General features: G+C 32.3%; 1 protein-coding gene across 1 annotated transcript in view; it reads left to right on the top strand.

Moving 5' to 3' along the window:
* Nucleotides 1–20,719, top strand: part of LOC107186341 — a 58,887-nt gene that overhangs the window by 16,681 nt on the left and 21,487 nt on the right. Inside the window, exon 3 of the mRNA XM_015574184.1 lies at nucleotides 6,684–6,764. Within this exon, the coding sequence (XP_015429670.1) occupies nucleotides 6,684–6,764 (81 nt within the window). The remainder of the gene's footprint in view (nucleotides 1–6,683; nucleotides 6,765–20,719) is intronic.

The following is a 20,719-nucleotide window of genomic DNA, read 5'->3' as shown; positions in this document are numbered from 1 at the left end:
AAATTCAATTCCAATCTACGAATCAGCGTTCGCGGTGTTCCCTTGTTAGTCACACGTAACCTTAAATTTATAAACACTCTCTGTCTCCAGTGTTAACCAAAATGGCGGATGTTTCTAGTGTACGATTGAAACAATCTATTAGGTTGGCCAAAGAGTAAACTCAAATTTCTGTAGTAGATGATGCTTTTCTCGTTTGAGTGCAAAACACTGCTCCTAATTAATAAACTAGAATACATATTCTAAAAGTTAACTCTTCAACGTGTCGTTTCAAAATAAAGTTATTACGATTGTGTTAAATTCTCTTGAAACAGAAAAGAAAGTACACCGTCTTGTCACTCATTTTCAAAAAATGGTAAATTCAAGAAAAGTTCGCAAAAAATTATAGCAACGCATTCTTTTATAAACCTTTTTTTTCTGTTTTAGTTAGGAGCAGTCATTTTTATTAAAAAACAAAAGAAGCATCATTCACTGCAATTAATTTACTAAAAAGCACAACCTGTAAAAACAGTCTGGTTCGTTCGTTAATGGAAAATAAACTTCTAATTACATTGCTCCCTTTAATTAATTTTTCTCCGAATAAAACATTCCTTACGGTCGATAAAAGCCTAGCCCGTCTATACTCGCAGTTTTCATACTTGCACGTCCATACATGCATATACATATGTAAATGGACTTTTTCACGGATAATAATCGCCCGAGTAAATGAATCCATAAATTGTGATCGTCAGATTCCACGTAGCAATAATTTCTCATAATGAAACGATAAGTCGACTGTACTATCTGCTAGGAGATATGTCCACTCGTAAAACTCCGAATACGGCTTTAGACAGCAGAACCGGGAAGTTAATAACGCGGTAGGTGGCTAAGAACATAAAATTTCGCGAAAGAACTCGTAGAAACCTTAGCGACGACTATAAAATCCGTTCACGTAACTGACTATATATGGAGTGTCTCCCTCTGTTGTCATTAAATACAATTGTGGAACATCTTGAAGCAACGTCTGGAAGATTACGCGGAATAGACATTAGGATCGTTCTTGTACATCCGTGGAATAATTTCTTTTTCTGTTTTATCAACTAGGTACTTAGGGTAATTCTGGAGAGACGTTACACTTGTAATATCTTCCGATTGGAAAAAGATAATTGCATACAGGATGTCTCAGCTAACTTGATCACATCGAATAATGACTTAACAGTGCACTTTATGAAAATTTTGAGGCGTGGAATTAAATGGCATTTGAATGGTCGCGTCAAATTTGAAAGCACCTTGATTTTTTTAAACGGAATGACCTATTTTATGTACTATAGATCGATAGAGCATCAAATTCTGAGTAAAAATGAATTGATCTTCATATGTCCTAAATCTAATATTTAACGAGATATTTACAAAATAGTTTTTAATACGTACTTACCCTATAGTAGCAATTACTGTTGATATTTTGATGGGCTTTTGATGCATTATTGGTTGGCCAACAGTTAGAATTGTCACCCTTTTTTGCAACTGGGCCAACAATCATACCCAACGTAGGGCCGACGTCACTATACTACGAAGGGCCAACTGGAGGTTTCTTTCTGTAGGGCCAATTGTTGAGTATTTACAATAAACCAACAATAGGAAGACAGTTGGCTATACTACACTTCCATAAAATCCTTTACAAATATTTGAAGGAGTATAATATTGGAAATAGTATTTATAATAATTATATACATGTATAAATTGTATATGTATATTAAACAGGTAAACAAGTTTTACCAGCAAAATTATCTTTACAATTTATTATGTACAGTTTATACATGTAGCTAATTATTACAAATAATTATTATAAGTTATTTACAATCTCCTGTCCCTTGATTCTATTTTCACAAAATGTCAAATGTCAAACGTATTGCGCGACAATAACAAATTGTGAGTATATTTATAAATAAGAAAACCAAAAAATCAATTTGAAATATAAGAACAAGTTTTTGGTTATAGCAAACGTTTCTGACGTCTTTAAGGCGATATTAAAATGTTGGCAAACTTTGGGTGGTCCAATGTTGTATTATCGTTGTAAATTTCTTGTTAATTAACCAACTATAATAATTGTAGGCCCAACATTGGATATTGGTTGGCAAATTATCATAACTTGTTCGTCGTAGGCCATATTTTGGAAATTGTATGCAAAAACACTATTGGATCTCAGAGGGATGGATGTAAAAAAATTATTGGATCTCAACCAAAAAGGGTGGCATCTCTTCAAAATTTACCCTGTACTTTTATTTGAGCCGTTCAAAGAACAAATTGACTGGCTCCATATGTTGAATTTTTTCAAATTTCCATGCCAAACCACCCAATCAGAGTTTAATTATTCACATTTGAAATAAATTTAAAATATAAATTTTGTGGAAAAAATTATTAACCAAATCTCTGAAACTCCCTTTCATAACAATAATATTAAAAAAAAACCAGACTACAATAATGTAAACTAACTGAAAGAAATGCCTAATGTCATTCGTATTTGTTTAAATATTCAAAATAAGGCTCCATTTATTCATTCTGAAAATTTAGAAAACAAACCTGATTTTAAAATATAAATAAACTGTTACATAATTAAAGACTTTAATACAAAGATTAGTCTTATAAAAGGAAAGTAGGGAAAGTAGAACAAAGACCATTGTCCTGCACCATAGCGGAGGATTCATATAATTATAATCATTGTTACATATACACACAAATGCCACGACATCCTACCGCTGAAATCCTGTCACCTGTAGAAAATTCTGTCAGCAACACGAATAATGTATTTTGTGTAACCGCGAAGGACTTAAAAAGAAAGTTATGCTTCGTCCCAACAGGAAATCCGCGATAAACCGCGTGACAGGAAGCGTCCGATTGAAAGGATGATCCCTCGAACCTGACAGTTTTCGGTTCACCACTTCCACATGTATGATACAGAAACTGCGGTTTCGTATTCTAAAAAGAAGAAAACCGGAAATATTCTGATCCCAATATTTGGTTCAACATTTTTCATAACCATTTGTGCTAATATTACATAGGGTCTTCCATTGAGAGATGTTATTTTAAATTATAAAAAAAAACGTTTTTTTTTTAGAATTATTAAAATATTTTTATTTAAAGGTGAAGCAAAAAGTCAGCCATTCGTTTAAGGAAATTTTTCATAACGTTGTCGGACAAATCCGGCTTGATTTCGCGAATTAGAGCTCTGATATTGCCTCTGAGTGTTTGAATCGTTGCTGGAGCTTTGGAGTAGACCTTAACTTTGACGTAACCCCGAAGAAAAAAGGCCAATGATGTCAGGTCGCATGATCTGGGCGGCTAGGATTTACCGAACCCGTCAGAAAGACGGATTTTAGATTTTAGAATAGATTTTTTTTTTTTTTTTTTTTTAATTTTTTACACACCTTGTATTAGGTCTACCGGACAGTTCTGTTCGTTTTTGAATAAAAAGAACATAATACATTTTCAATACATTTATTATGGAATCCACCAATTACCATCACGCTGGGGAGGTCATTAGTAACGATAGATATTATATTGCTCAGTAAATATTAATAAATATATTGAAAATCTATTATTTTCTTTTAACTCAGAAACGGACAAAACTTCCTATTATAGTAGGCTTACTACTATAGTAGGCGAATCGGATCATTTTCTGTTTGGTAGTAAAAAAATAATAGTCAAAGCTCAGAAAGCTAATTGTTAATTATACATTCGCAATTAGTACACATATTTTAGCAGCTATAACTATCAATTCATGTGTGAGTACGAGAAAAATTGTCCGAAAAGCAGGCATGAGTTTTCTCTATCCGTGACCTTGAATGACCTCGAATAATTATAGTCACTAAATTCATACTGAAAGGGCGTATTTTCATTGTGTTTAAAAAAGGGCGATTCCGTTTTAAAAAATGAAGGTGACCTTGATATCTCTTTGTCCTTAAGATATTTGACGTATCTTTAACAACAACAAAGATATTTGGAGGTGCAAACATTAGGTGACTCACCCTGTATATTACACAATTTAACTTTACATACATTCTATTCTGGTAGTTCTATTGTCAAGTATACTTTACAAGTATCTTATCAAATACTTCCGTTACGGTTGCTGATCCGGATATGACAAATGGGCTGCGTGTCGTCTTCAATTCGGCTCGCTTCAAAAGACTGGAATAAGTGCGTCAGGTGCTTGTAACGAGACAAATTTGAATTCGCGTAACGTGGGATTACTGTAATTACTATAAGAATACAATGGAGTGAACATAACTGTTTGAGAATGTTCGAAGAGCCTTGAGACGCGTCCTCACCACTTTTGTCTGACCTCGCACTATGTACACCGACGAGCAAATTAGGCTTCCGCTAGGGGAAAAAGTGGCGTTGGAGAAGGGCTTCCTAAAATTTGGTATCGAAAATAATTGAAATTTTGTAGCAAATTAACATTCGATTTAACATTTATTTCAGCACTTGTACTCGGCTTCCACTAGGGGAAAAAGTAACGTAGGGAAAGGGCCTCCTACCACATGGTATTTGGAATTACTGAAATATATGCTAAATTAATATTTGAGTTAACATTTATTTCACTACCTGGAATAAATTTACCAAGTGGTAGAAAACTTTTCTCCTACGCCACTTTTTCCCCTAGCGGAAGAAAAGCCTCCTATTATTTACTAAATTTATTTCAAGTACAAAAATAAGTGTTAAACCGAATATTAATTTGGCATAAATTTCAGTAACTCCCAAAACTAAATGGTAGGAAGCCCTTCGCCTACCATACATTTGCCCCTAGCGAAACCGAGTTTGCTCGTCAGTGTACCTAACAGAACGCCCTGATGCATAAGGCGTTTCTTAGATATCATACACCAGACCTGAGCAAATTTTGTTCGATATTAAAATAAGAAATAACTATTCGAAGTAACTTATTTCGGAAGTTTATTTTCAATGCTGTTATTGGAAAATAAAAATAATATAATCGATTCATTTGAAATAATAGCAATTTCAAAGAACAAATTACTCTGTTATTTTGGAGATAATGCTAAAAATAATATGCAACAAAAAGATTTTATTTTAAAAAATCTTCACAGCAACTTGCTTTTTCTGGTTGGGTCCACGTAATATTGTCGACTTGAAATGTTTATCAATAGGGATATGCAGAGCGATAATTAAGCTTTCGAATAATGCGTTGTTTATTGAATATTAATTCATAGTAATGTAAATGATACTTCATAGTAATATAGTAATATATTATATAAATTCATAACAATATAAATGAAGCTCACAAAAGTATTCGTACTCATAGCAGTTGTATCCTTGTGGAATGAAAATACTTGTAAATATGTGTAAATTTCCTGTGGCCCCTTAAATATAACAAATAAGAATATTTTGATGAGACTAAATTTTCGATAATTTCCTTAAGTTTCCATTTACATGCATTACTATTTTTAATTAATGATATATGATTCGAAAGCTTAGTTATTGCACAATATATCCTTAGTAACAAACGTTTCAGAATGTATATTGTTAAAGAATATTTATAAGTTAAAGAATATCATTCGAATTGAAGAATTGCGAGGGTACGAATACTCCTGTGAGTCACTGTATATTACATCGAAGCTTATTCTGAAAGGTTAATGAAGTAATCAATAGACTGCGGATTTTTATGCAAATTTATATTTTTCATATTACATATGTTTTGCATATCTTATATAAAAGACAGATGACTGAATATGTTACATATTTTCTACATATTGTTGCGACGCCATGGAAAGTCGCCCTGCATTTTTGTTAAACGACCTTTGCAATCCATTCATTTGAAGATGATTGAATCGAAAGGGTTGCTAAGAGGAGTTTGTTTTAAACAACTTGACAGAGAGTCTTAGATAGAAAATCTTGTAGAACGGACTTGTTTTGAATTTGTTATCGTTTAATGTTGTAGAAAGTTTTGTTAATAAATAATGTTTTGTGTTAGTATTGTAAATAAATAAATATGTCGTACTATAGGACACCTCGCCAAAACAATATTTTACATACTTTCTTCTGTTATCAGTTTTCTTTACAACAATTTATAAATTATGAATTACGATTCATAATACTTCCATATTATAACTGTTGTATGATCAGTTTATAATAAGCCTGATCAGTATAATATGGTCAGATAATATGCATGTGTATATACAGTCAGTAATATTCAAAAACATGTAAATAGTAACGTTGAGCACGTTATAAAGTAGAGCAACAGAAATGAATCAGGATGTTGGTTTAATTTCACTGTTTTCGGAGGGCTGATCGTTAGAAATATTTACTCATTTTCGTACAATGTCTGAAACAAGAAGTGCCAAACAAGTTATAATTAACAAATGGATAAGTGAAATAGCAGATACAAATTTTATAATGGAAGGAGACATTGTTAATTGCTAGACGTGTAATAAGCAGATTAACTGTGGTGATAGAAAATCAGAGTTGACTCATTCGGTATGCATACTTCCTGCATATTTATTCATATTTTCTTCATATTTTCTGAAAAATTTCTACATATTTCCTGCATATTTGTTACATATTTGGATAAGTTTTAGCTGCATAAAAATACGCAGTCTAGTAATCAATAACACGATCTTGATGATTCATACGAAGTAATAGATATAAAATTGATAAGAACACAGACTTATGTAAGTTTTATTTTTCTTTTGTTTTAGACTGCTCTACATACTGGGGCTGGTTCGCAGCAACAACTTCTTGAACCCAGAATGGCGCAACTGGAGACCTTGGAGGCGAAGGTAATAAAAAGAATCCATAAAGTTCTCAGCACGAAATGAAAACAGAACTTTCACACATTTAGAATTCTTTACGACATAACGTACACTTTAGTCCGCGGCACTACCTTCTTATGCGTGCTCTTAGGCTGCAGGAAAAATTACGACCGTAGCATATTTGCGTGTAATGATTCATGCTTACTTTTAACAAAGTTTTTTCATGTACTTCCTGCAACGGTACTTAATTTAGCAAATGAAACGTATCGGGGGAAAGTTCTGTTTTCCAATTGTAATCTTGAGTTTTCAGAATAATTATCATTATATTGCCTGTAAGTGATTATGCAATACTTATAATTACATCGCAGAGAAGATGTAGGACTCTTTTGCGATCATATTAATTGTAAGCAGAGTTGTGCAAAATGTAATCTAATTACATAATCTAAGTTACAATTACAACGTAATTGCAATGTAATTGCAAAACAATTACAACTATAATAACATTTTAATTTTACGGATACATTGTTATTTGACAACTAGATTGTAATTTTACAATTACATTGTAATTGTAATCGTATAGTCTTGCAATTACATTGTAATTGTAATTTAGATTTTGTAATTAGATTAAATTTTGCTCAGCTCTGCTTGTAAGTAAATAGTAGTAATGTTCTTTAATACTAATAAATAATTTTAAATACCGATACACACTGTTATTAGTCATTAATAAACTATTAGTAATGAAACATTATTATGCAATACTTATAATTATAATATTTGTAAGTAATTGTAATATTTTACGAATATTTGTAATGCAATTATAGCAGTTATAACTAGATTGTGGATGTTTGTGTATTTATTAGCGTCCCTTAACTTGGAAAATACAATAAAATGACGATTTTAATACAGTTTAGTACTCTTTATATGTTACCATTAACGTGGTAAAGCTTATAGTATAAAATTCAAAATTCTATCCCATTTAAATTTGTGAATGCTAGTATGTGAAATTGTGAATTTGCGTAAACTTCCGCAGTTTAGTTATAATTATACAAATAAACAGGTAATAATTCAAGTTTGAAAGTCGGAATATCACGTAAAATTATCATTGAATCGTTTGGAACATTAGAAATACAGATTTAGATCTGTTTAGGAAGATATAATGTAAATAAATTTTAATTTCACATAATTAAATCTATAAAACGTATAATATAGAGGAATTAAAGATTCATGATGTTACAAAGTATTTGTTGCAACTGGGCATTACACAAAGAATAGATAAACCTGGATTAGAATTAATCATTAATTATTGCAGTATTAGAGATTCAAAAAGCATAAACTTTAAAACTCTAATATCCTCAGCATTTAGCAGATACGATTTTACAGATATGAAAAAAGAATTTTCAATGATTTCTCTTACATTCCATGCTTCATTTTTTTTGTATAATTGTGGTAGTCTGTAAAAAAAGTTTGACCATTTTATACCATCACAAAAAATGTAACAAAATGTATCAAACATGTATAGTTGATGAGACACCAAAAGATTAGTGTTCCCCAGATTATTTCTCAAGAAATCTAAATTTACTAAATTAATCGATAACGAAGTACGATTGGAATAAAGACCCCACAGACATATTGATGGATCAGAATCTTCTTATCATCTGATCGCTTCCGAAGATACTGGCCGTTTTTACAAAGCAGTTGGACGTACTAGGGATGGTCATATACGTCCAAACATGGTTAGGTTGAACGCTGGAATGCGTCCATGTGCTGTCAAAATCAGCACAAGTATCTCGATCATTACCTGCAACTCCGATACATGTTCGAAATCGGTTATCTTGAAAAGGAAGCTTTCGTTAAAAAAATTGTATTCATAGTTTTGGATCAATTTTTTCTGTTAGATAGTACTGATCCATAAGTCTATATGACAGAGATAATAATAATGAAACACTATTTTTTAATTATTTAAATTTCATACAGTAGTGTTTGTAAATTATGACTAATGAATTTTTTTAAATGGTTCAGAATATTATTTGAAGGTTCAGAAATTCATCTATTCTCGAATCTTTATTACTAACGGTTCAGAATATTATTTTTAATTTCTATTTCCAAAAATTGAGTAAATTGTAATTTATTCGGTATAGCAATAAGTAATTCACTTGGCGAAATCAGTACTGATTTCTGTAGAAGTTAAGGGTCCATACTGTTTCTCATGTATTAAGAATGATTTTCCAAAGTTTGACGCTAATTTTAGTCAGTGAAGGGTCTGGAGTATGTTTTTAGTTCAAAATATATCGCCCCATATGTAATTAAAGAACAATTGTGGATTACTTCTTAATACACCTAATACAAGTGCTTTTTACAAAGCTTTTTTACCTTTTTTAATTTCGTATAATTTCTTAGTGTACAATAATAGTTTACATATTTCACCCTTTGGAGACGGACTTTTTTAACAATGAATTCAATAATATAATAGTACGGGTTACACTCAAATACGAAGAGAAAAATAGGTTAAACATAGTTTCGAAAATAGAGTATGTAGTGCCACTGAGCTTTTACAATGGAATCATATGTCCAAATAGGTCTCAGTAGTGACAGGAAAGAATAGAACACCTGGGAAATGAGTTTATTCATTAAAATATCTCACAATATCATTAACAAAGTTAAACGGTTGGTAGAATAAGGTAATTAATTATAATATTGTTAACTTGTAAGGTATAAAACATTTAATGCAGAGGCAGAGTCCAACTCTGCAGCTTAAACATGCTTTTTCACCTTAGCTGCTGAATATCTAATACATTTTTTCATTATAATTTTCATTTGTTGAATTTGGGAGCATATATCTCAGGAAAGATTGCAAATGTTACCTTGGAAGGTATTGTCCTGTCAGCCTCGAAAGGGTAAAGTTTACATTTATTTAACATTAATGACAATACTTAATTTATAGTCTCAAACAATGATTTTATTAATTTATTTATTATTTTTTTTAATTCATTTTATTTTATTACTCCTTTAAGGTCCACCTCTGTAATATTACGTTTGATAAAAATATGACCGTCTCTTCTGTACACTCACGTATTATATTATTACGTATTGTATTTATATTATTACATTGTTTTATTCAAATTTCCTTATTTTCCCCCCCTTATTTTCTACATAATTTAATTGTATCTTATGTAAACGTAATATTTTACACGTATAATTTCTTGTTACATTAAACAAATTTTGTTTCGGTAAATAGTGTGATAAAAGTTTACCAATAATTATATAGCCAGATAGCACATGACGCCGTGAAGACGGCTTAAAGACGCCTTAGACCTAAAATAGGCGTCTTTAAGGCGTCACGTGCTATCCGGGTAGTAATATAATAAAATAAACACAGACGTTTCTTTTTCACCCATTTTTCTAAAATTCAGTAAGCCCTTAAGGGGTTAATTACAAGTCTTCAGTCACTGTCGCATAGAAAACTTTTCCCACATCCCCTTTGTAATTCTTTTCTTCGTTGAGTCTGTTTTTTTTTGTTTCGTTCCAAAATGTTCACAGAACGTGGCAACTATAAGGAAGCGGTTTTTAAACGTATACCGTCCGCGGAAGAAACCGAAAGCAATGTTTCACGTTTATTGGTGGGTACGCAATAGCCTCCGGGTTCTTAAGGCTGTCCAACCAGTGATTTATATGCAGATACTCGGGCCGAACTGTGTTTCGTTTCGGGGCCCCCTCACTCGAGTTTCGGGCCCCGAAGACCATGCCCGTGCGGGTGCTATTAAAACTGCCCCACGTCCACACAAGGATGCGCAATGGCGCAGCATCCTCCAAAATTATTTTTTCACGTCGAACCGTTTTGAGGAGACCGTCATGTCCTTGATACGTTACAGACCACAAGTATCTATTCTTTTATTTCCATGTCGTTACAATTTTATACAAAAGAATAAAAATCGTAGCGATCCGTGAAACAGTTTTTTAGGTTAGAATTGGTAAGAACAGATTTGGAGAAATCTCAACGTTTCGATACGTTACAAACCACAAGTATCTATTTCTTTCCATTCAGTCGCTATTTTTACATAAATGGATGAAAATCATAGAGGTTCGTGGGACAATTTTTTTAGGTTAAGAATTGTGTAGAAGAGATTTGAAGAGATCTAATTGATTTAATATGTTACAAACCACAAATAAATATCTATATAGTTCTTTCCATTTCGTCACTATTGTAACATAAAATGGTCAAAATCATAGGGGTTTACGAAACAATCTTTTAGGTTAGGATTGACAAGAACGATTTTGAAGAAACCGCAACATTTCGATACGTTACAAACCACAAGTAACTGTTTATTTTTCTCCATTTAGTCAATAATGTAACATAAAAAGGTCAAAATCATATGGGTTTGTAAAACAATTTTTTAGGTTAGGAATGAGAAGAACTGATTTGAAAAAATCTGAATGTTTCGATACGTTACAAACCAAAAGTAGCTGTTTATTTCTTTCCATTTAGTCAATAATGTAACATAAAAAGTACAAAATCATATGGGTTTGTAAAACCCATTTTTTGGGTTAGGAATGATAAGAACTGATTCTAAGAAATCTTTAATACATTACAAACCACGAATATCTATTTATTTATTTCCATTTCGTCGCTGTTTTACATAAAAGGGTAAAAGTCATAATGGCCCGTGAAAAAGTTTTTTAGGTTCAAATTGAAACAATTAAGTAAAGTGATTCTACATCTAAAAATAAGTTGCAAAAATTCTGTTACCGATACATATATACTGTGTCTGGTTAGTGTTGATGACTACTACTTGAAATAACAGTAATGGCTAGACAGCGGATTTTTATGCAAAATAAAAGTTTCTAAAGTAATTTATAAAGACAAGAGCAATTGTAGAAATTTATTTTTCGTCTTGAGTATCATTGGGTTCAGAATAAAATAGAAAACTCGTAGTTTTTTATTGTATTTCACAGAGCATTTATAGGCTATAAATGAATAAAATCCGCAGTCTACTAAGGACGGTACAGTATTGCCATCGATCATACTACATAACTTTTAAAGTATTAGTTTACAAATAAATGTGAAATACAAATGTTACACTAAAGATGTCTATAAACATTAACATATACATATATAAGTATTTTAATTTAAAACGGAACCCAATTCGGGTAGTAGCTTTCAGAAAAAGCCTAGATTTGAAGAACATTTTTTAATTAAATATTATTTTAGAGTAATACAGTATGTGTACCTAAAAGTGTTAACCTCGAAACTATTCGTTATCAATAAATTGTGCATTTTTATGCAAATTCGTATTTTTACGGAGAAATTTGCAAAAGCAGAAAGTGAGTAGAACTTTGTTTCTTTTATTAAGGATTTCACTAATTTTATGACAACAATATAATAATCTAAATTATTTTATAATTCAATGAAATTTACTATTAAATTTTCTGTGTAATTCTCAGCTTCACATTTATTTCAGTTTTTTACTTATGAATGTCTTATTACACAGGTTTTTGTGCTTGCAGTTTCAAAGTATTTTGTATAAATCTTTTACCAAAATCTTCAGCTAAAATCAGATTTGGATAACACATAAACAAAGACAGAAAATATATCTGAAATACTAAACAAAAATAAAATATAGAAAGAACCTCAGTGCTACATTAGAATACTCAATTTCAATTGTCGTGATTCAAACTTCCTAGCTTGTTAAACTATGCCCTCAGTTATTCACAAAAGACTATACTTGTCAGCACAAACAGTTCAAGAAGTAGTAAAGTACCTAAAGCATATTAAATTACACAGCCAACTGTCAATTCATCTAAACATCTTATTATCATTGTCATGCATTTACAACACACATGATTCTCTACAATTTAGTATACTTAAGAATTTGATAAATTCCCAGATAGCACATGACGCCCAATAACGCCTTGAAGACGGCTTAAAGGCGTCTTGGACTTAAAATAGCCGTAAGATGGACGTCTTCAGGGCGTCATGTGCTACCTAGATTTAAAAAATTTTTTTCAGAACCTAGTCAAATAGTAAATAAAACAAACAAATTTTAATTTGACTCTAGTTCCTGTAAATTAATCCCGACAAAATAATAACCGAAACAAGTGGACAATTTGACCATAAATAACAGAGAAAAAGAAATTTCCAGTGAATACTAACTTCGACCAAGAAACGCCGTGAAAATACAGTGCAGTTAAGAATATCTCTAATTAAGACATCCTGGATACAATATCCAACACCCTGACAATTTTTTTTTTAAATTCCATCTGACACATTTTCCTCCTCGAACGGAAGACACGTGTCTTTCATTATAAACACGGCGATTCCGCGATCCTCTATCGCTTGGTCGTTCAGTGTCGGTGGCAATAATCGCCTAACCTTTTTTCCCATGCGCGATTAATGCGCGTTGTCAGACTCGTCGAAGCGGTTTTGACTTCTCCGCTGGGCACGGCGCAAAAATCCCATCCCGATGTTTACGGTCGAACGGGGGCCTCCTCGAAGTTGTGTTTTGCCATCGCGTACAGGAGTCGGGGGAGGGGGGGAACAGAAGCAAAATGAGCAGAAAAACAGAAAGAAGGAGAGAAACCGTGCTGTACACACACACATGGGGTCTCGATATGAATAATGAAGAGGAACGTCAACGGGGGAGAGGTTACATCGCACGTCGATAGGTTATCCGCTTGCTAGGAGCCGGGAACGTCTGTCTGGGGTGGATGATCACTGACGGGAAGAAACTTTTCGCTGGGAATCTTTCTTATTCTATCGAACGTGCAACAACTTTGACTGTGTGCATATTAGAGATTTACGATATTGGTTCCAATATCGGTAATGCTCATCGATGTATATTTTTTCGTTAAATATCGATACGTGAAAAATATTGTCCAAAACAGTATCGACATTTATAATATCGATAAGAAAATCCTATCAAGTTACCAATTAAAAAATAAAAACTACATATATTCAAGAGAATATCGTTTTGGATGAAAAAGAAGTTTCTGAAATACAAATTTTTGCATAGTAGTATTAAGAAATTTTGAATAATTACTTCTGAAAGAAGAAAATCAATAATTAACAAATACAAAGTTTATAAAAAGCGTACGCATTTTGTCAGCTGATTTTACACGACAAATTTTCTTTTGTGGTTATACCTAGATTTTATGAAATATCATATTTAGAAACAAGTTACGGGTACCAAAAATGGTAACTTTAACGACCGGTAGTGTTTAGACTTTTTACTGGTATCGAGATATTTCTTGGAATCAATTTGAAAATATTTCACGAAATTTTAGGGTGTATTACGCCCTTGGGTCCAAAGGCTCAGACAGATCAGGTCGACGAGATTGCAGATCCAGGAGTCAGTGCCCTTTACTGTCTGAACGGCGCTACCTAAGGCAAGGTTTCGTCCCCTTAACGTGTCGAAAACATTCCCCTTCGAAAATTTCATGTCCGAGAAAACGTTCTCCGACCTAACAATTTGCCTCGGAGCAAAATAGTTCGCGATAGAATAAGTGAATAACAATGTCGCGATGTTTTGTCTGATTCGGATCAAAGAATTCGTTTTAGTATTTTCACGAATTACTGCAGTAATTTTTTCAGTAAATTGTTATGCGAATTCCAAGATAATGTCATTAAATATTTATACAAAAAGGATTGACAATTGTTAGCTGACATTAATGACGTAAGTAATAGTAGCAATTAATAATTGCTATTTTTGATAAAGTAGTATAATATAACTGTAAACAATGAAAATGATTACTTATATGTTTATAATATATTTATAGATTGTTATTTTTATTATTAGTAACCAGGTAACTATGTAGTCTTCACTAGTTAAAAAGTTAAGACAGTCAATATTTTATAAAAATTAGATATTGCGGTTGAATTTTGGAAAAATAGTGTAAACAAAGCATTTTTACAATATATTGTTATTTTTTTAATGCCATTTTCTGCAGTTTTTATATCGGAAATTTAATAGTATTTATTCAGATAACATAACTATATTATACGTTCCTAACGTAACAAATCGCGTTGTAACATTTGAAATTGAAACAACATTTCAAAGATTTATAAAATGATCGAATGCTTGTATTACGGAAGGTCACAACTTTAAACATTTAATTTGATCTAAAAAAATAATTTTCCATATTGTTTACGTTCCTCGAACCCAGATATCTGAATCGAAAATCATAGTATACTAAGTCGTTAAATTCGTCTGGACATTAGCTACAACACTATAAAGTTAAAACTCCAAGATGTTATTTAAAAAAACATGAATGACCTTCAAATAACCTAGGAAATGGCATCAAATGAAAATTGTGTCTATATCGTCATAATTGCCCTCTTTAGCAGTACCATTTTTCTCTGTAACAGTTTCTCCTATCTTCAATCTTAACAGAGATATTTAGTCAACTTACAACGAATTTGTAAGATTAGAAAAACTTATTTCTTTAAAGAAAGTATTCGGACACCCTTTAAAACGGAACAATGTTTTTAAAATTGGACCAAGTGACTTGAACTTTTTTTGTAAACTTAAAAAGTCTATTTACTAAATGATGTGTAAACAAAATTTTGAAAAAATTGCAACTGGTCGGAATCGCGAAGAAAATAATAAAGATTGCTTTTTACAATTTCTTTATCTGAGACTGTAATGACAATTTCATTGAAATCGGTTAACATTGCTATGACATAGAAGTGGTTAAAAATGTTGAAAATCGCAGTTTTCCGCGATCTTTGACCTACAACTATAGAAAATCTTCTTACATCTTTCGATGTCTGTTGCTCGTTTTTGTTTCAACCGATTTCAATAAAAGTGCAGCATGTATATTACGTACATTTTGGAAATGTATTTATTAAGTTTTCATTACATTCTCAAATAAAAAAGTTGTAAAAAGCAACCTTTACTTTTTTCTTCGCGATTTCGACAAATTGCAACTTTTCATATTTTCTTTTGATACATCATTTAGTAAACTAATTCTTCTAACTCCCCCAAAAATCTCAAGTCACTTGGTTCAATTTTAAAACAGTTGTTCTGTTTTAAAAGATGTGCGAATACTTTTCTCACACACTCTATATTTGGGGGTAGTTTTTTACGATTTTTATGGAATAGGTAGGATAATTTCCATAAATATTTCTGGTATTGAGTTTATTAATACTGTTTAAACATAAGCAAAGGAAATAGAATAGTTTTAAAGGCAAAGAAAATCATTAAATACTATTTACCCCGGTATGTATACAAGGGGTGTTTTCGTACCCTAAATATGAATTTTCGTCAAAACTTAATGCAGCTTGAGATGGCGTGCAAAATCACTAACGGTGATTTATCACAATGATCGCCGAATCACGATCACGGTCGTGATTTACCTTCATTCACGACCGTGATTACGATTTTTTTATCTTAAGTGAATTTGCTCACTGCGACCGTAAGTCCTTGATCTTTAAACAGAAAAACGTATTCAATATGATTTTACGATGAATTACATTACTACTTGTGTTTTTAAAAATCACTAGAAAAAACGAGAAATTCTAAAAGAATGATTTGCTAGGTAACATGTAGATTATAATTTATAATCAATAATTTATTCATTATTCTTCATTGTTTCTAATTCACTTTATACGATATAACTCGAATTTTTGTTTCGATGTCGTTAATATAAAATATACAGGTTATGTGTTACGTGTAAATAACTGTTATGTTTCTCCACCAATCAGAAACGATCACGAAAAATCACAAATCACTGTGAAAAATCACCGTGATTGGGAACGAACGTGATCGAATCACTCGTGATTCACAAGTAGCAGTTCGCGCCATCTCTACCCAGGATCATGTGCAACAGCCAACTAAATGCGCACAGCGACTTTGTCCTCCCCCAATAACTATCCCGTCGCGCAGTTGTAGAGGAAAGGTGGCAGGATTATCTCGGAAACGCGGGTCTTCTCGATGCAAATTCCGCAATAAATTTCCGCTTCCTGCGTCTACGGCGGGGGCTATCATCCTTTTGCCAGTGGTAACGTTTGTACCGCACTTACACGACCACGGGAAGAAAATCCACGGAATGCTCGTACCGAGATCGCCGCCCCATCCATTCCCAGTTCTTCTTCTTCTTCACGGCCCGCGAGAAGAAAGTGTTAGATTCAACCCTAACGCCTCGACTCGCGATGTGTCTCTATTATATCATTATTTAAGGTCCATTAAAAAGCTCGACTTCTTTCCAAGCGGTGCTGTGTTTCGACCGCCCGATGTGCCACTTACGATAAGATACTGACGGGGCACATACGTGAACATCCTTGCCAGGATAGCGACTGAACATACACGGTGTGTCGAGAAAGTTCGGTGAGTTGGACAAGAAAATGAGGACAGTCAGGTTATTTTGGAAGTCTTTTGCATATTTTTGTCTTAACTATATTAGGGAAAGGTTGTCAAATTGGACTATTATATAGATTTGATCGCTAGTATAAGGTATCATGTATAAACAATTTGGGCCTTATGATATACAATATGTGGTATTATACATATATGTATTGTATGTCATAAGGCCCAAATTGAATACACATGACAAGTTATTGTAGTGGTCCAAATTCGGCAAGCTTCCCCAATAGGAAAAAAATAAGTTTAATCATTAATGTAGTTTCCCCCTTTTCAATGACTTCTTGACATCTTCTTACCAACTGGTCGATTATAACTTTTAATCCTAAAAGTGGACGTTTTTGATGATCGAATAGAGGGCGGTACCTGGGTCCCGATAGACCTTTACTCATCTGTTAGTGATGTTGTCACATTTGTTTGGATGTCTGGAATGCTGGGAAATTGTGTAGCCTTCAGTGATAACTTTAACTTTGGGATTAAAAAACTGTTTGCCTGAGGCAAGTCTGGTGAATAGGGCAGATGATTAAATACTGTAGTCTTTTTCTGAGCTAGAAAATCCTGCAGAATTGCAGTGACATGGCTCACTGACGGCTACCACCTACAAGCCTTTCAGTTACATAACCTTAAAAACACAAATAGTATGAGAGGGACATGTTGTGGAATATGTTAGTACAAGACATGGACAGAATTGTGCAACTTGTTATGTATTTCTGTAGCATATTCATTGACAGTTACAATATTATTCACTGGACTTCATTAACATACCTGCAAGCCTTTCTGTTGCATAACCTGAAATACACCAGAAGCATGATAGGAACACGTGCCGTAACATATTAATACAAGACATGGTCTATATCATGCAACTTCTTAACCAGAATGGTTACAGATTTGATGCAGAATCTGCTATACACAATCTGCTTCACGATTCTGTCAGGCAGGCTCTGCATGCAAAACTGAAACCAAATGCTGAAACAGATGGATATGTAGACAAATTTCGTCACTATCTGCTGCCAATCTGCTGCCAATCTGCTATCAATCTGTACGCAAAAGTTTGTATCGGTTATTATATATTTCTGTAGCATATTCATTGACAGTTACGATATTATTCAGTGGACTTCGTTGACACAGATACAAATATTTCTGTTACATAACCTCAAGAACATAAGAAGTCTGACAGGAATATGTTATGGTGCAACATGTTAGTACAAGGCATGGACTGTATCATGCTATTTGTTACATATTTCTTTAACATACTCATTGACAGTACAATATTATTCACTGGACTTTATTGACACACCTTGTATTACGTCTGTGATCCAAGTCACAGATTCCTTTACCCAATCGTATGAAGTGTCTTCTTCTCGCGACTGCACTGGTATAATCGGAATGTGTATTTTTTCCTTTTATCTACGCTACCAATTTCAGTTGGCTGTCTGTTTAATTAACATCACATGACAGTATTTTAAACTCTGTTAGTATATAGCTCTATCAGTAAGTCATTTTATCCTTTTTTATCTGTATTTGAATACTTTTGACTTGATCGAAATAGAGGCATCTTAATACATAAAAGAAACTAACTTAATAATTTAAGTTGATAAAGCAAAATGCTATCTTACTAAGTTGTAGTTCAAATAATTTCTGAACTCATAATTTGTTAGTGCAAATTTCTGAGTTTCTTATAGTGAGTGAGAAAATGCATCAATTAGGGGAACGAAAGGTATGGAATTTTGTTTAAAATAGAAACGTACGATTATAATGTTCAACTTCACTAATGGGCAAAGGTGTGTGAATATAACGTTGGAATACAACTAAGCGACCTCACACCATTTACTTCTGCCTCGGGACATTGCTTTTTCTTCTGTCGTTCTCAAGGTACAGTTCGCCTCTTCAATTACATGGATGCTCTATGTATTTAAACGAGTCGTGTATTTCTTTGCACCACACTTTCGTTTGTTTCTTATTCTGACAGCTACTAAGTCATTTAAAACTGAATTTTTTAAGTACTTTTACCGGTTCTAATGTTTTCAAAATAAAGATCCAAGAAAAACGTCAGCAACATCATGTTACACTATTAATAACAGTTTGTACAAAGATTTACAATTGAAATATTTTCATTAATGTAGACAAAAAATACACTGCATCCTGCAAATATCGACACAAATATCCTTGTTTAATTTGTAAAGTACAATTTTTAACCCTGTTGTTCTCCTCAGGTTTATATGACCTGGGATGAAGATTATGTTTCGATAGGTATTCTATTTTTAGTATCCAACGTATTTAAATGTCACATCTACTTTCCATGTATTTTCCATTTTTTTTCAAATATATCATTTCAAAATTTGAAATAATTTTATTCTAAGGGATACAATCATTTTCGAAACGTTACTGTCATATCTCGTAAATATCATAGGCACTTTTCCTCAATTGTATTACATTTGGTGATGTTTAATACTTTCAAACCACAAGTTGGTAATTTTTTTGTGATTTTATGTATTTCAACCTCTAACAAGAAGTATTCAATCAACCGAAACGATATGACTGTAGTAAAAACTGCAGACGTCTGACTCATAATAAGTACTTTCACTAACAGTGAAAGGATTGGTATTAAAGACTTATATTTATTAAAGGTAATTCTTATTTCTTGGAAAAATCCAAAATGAATACCTTAAATGGTACCTGAAAAATTATTTTATCATGACAGTTGTGAGAAAAGTTTTAAGTTATTTTTATAAACAGTACGTTCTACTGGAATAGTTGCAATTATTTTAATATTTAAATGGCTACATTAATCAGCATTTTAATATTTTGTAGTACTACATAGTTTTTTAGTAACAGCATTGAGCGTTTCTTCCGGAACACAGCATTGCATTTTGTAAATAATCGAATATATTCATAACTAATAGCCATTTATGGAACACAAGTTTATATTTCCAAAAATTTCTAGAAATATTTATCTAAATTGAAACGATTTTCAACATACATTTTACTTGTCTCCAGTCTTCTACTTTGTTAATTTAATCATTGTTAAACAAATGTAATCCTTCATGTTTCTGACAATTAAGGCAGTTTTTACTAAAAAATTTTAAAGGTAATTCATCTTATAATAATACAGTAAACTGCCAGTGTAATTACATTAAATACTCTGAACTAAAACGTAAAATTCAAAATCATATTTCTTGGAAAGATCAAAATGCTCGATAGTTCACGAAAAAGAAAAAGTAAGAAACGTCTAGGATACGGTCGACAATTTATTTTATCGGCACGGAGTATCTTTGGTATCGTCGTGGTACCCGAGGAAAGTCGTGTTTATGGAAAGCAGGTACTTCGTGGTTTAGAACGAAAGCCTTGAACTGTGGCTACACCTTTTGTTTTTCAACTATAATACATCTAGATACTACAAAATGCACATACATATATGTATATTGGGTTGTGTAATAAATTCCCGCGTTTTTTTGCTTATAAGATTTATTGAAGAAAACAATAATTATAACAACACGTTATAATTATTAAATATAAATTGTATTTCGTTTAAATTAAGTTATTTGTTATCGTTTAAATTTATATTAATAGAAATAATAAGTTGAAGTTAAAAGAAGAAGTTCTCCTTTACAAATTGTATTTAATATAATT

This window comes from Dufourea novaeangliae, unplaced genomic scaffold, assembly GCF_001272555.1.
Source record: "Dufourea novaeangliae isolate 0120121106 unplaced genomic scaffold, ASM127255v1 scaffold85, whole genome shotgun sequence".
NCBI classification, from domain to species: domain Eukaryota; kingdom Metazoa; phylum Arthropoda; class Insecta; order Hymenoptera; family Halictidae; genus Dufourea; species Dufourea novaeangliae.
Note: the sequence above shows the minus strand (reverse complement) of the source record. Positions and strands in the feature narration are given on the sequence as shown.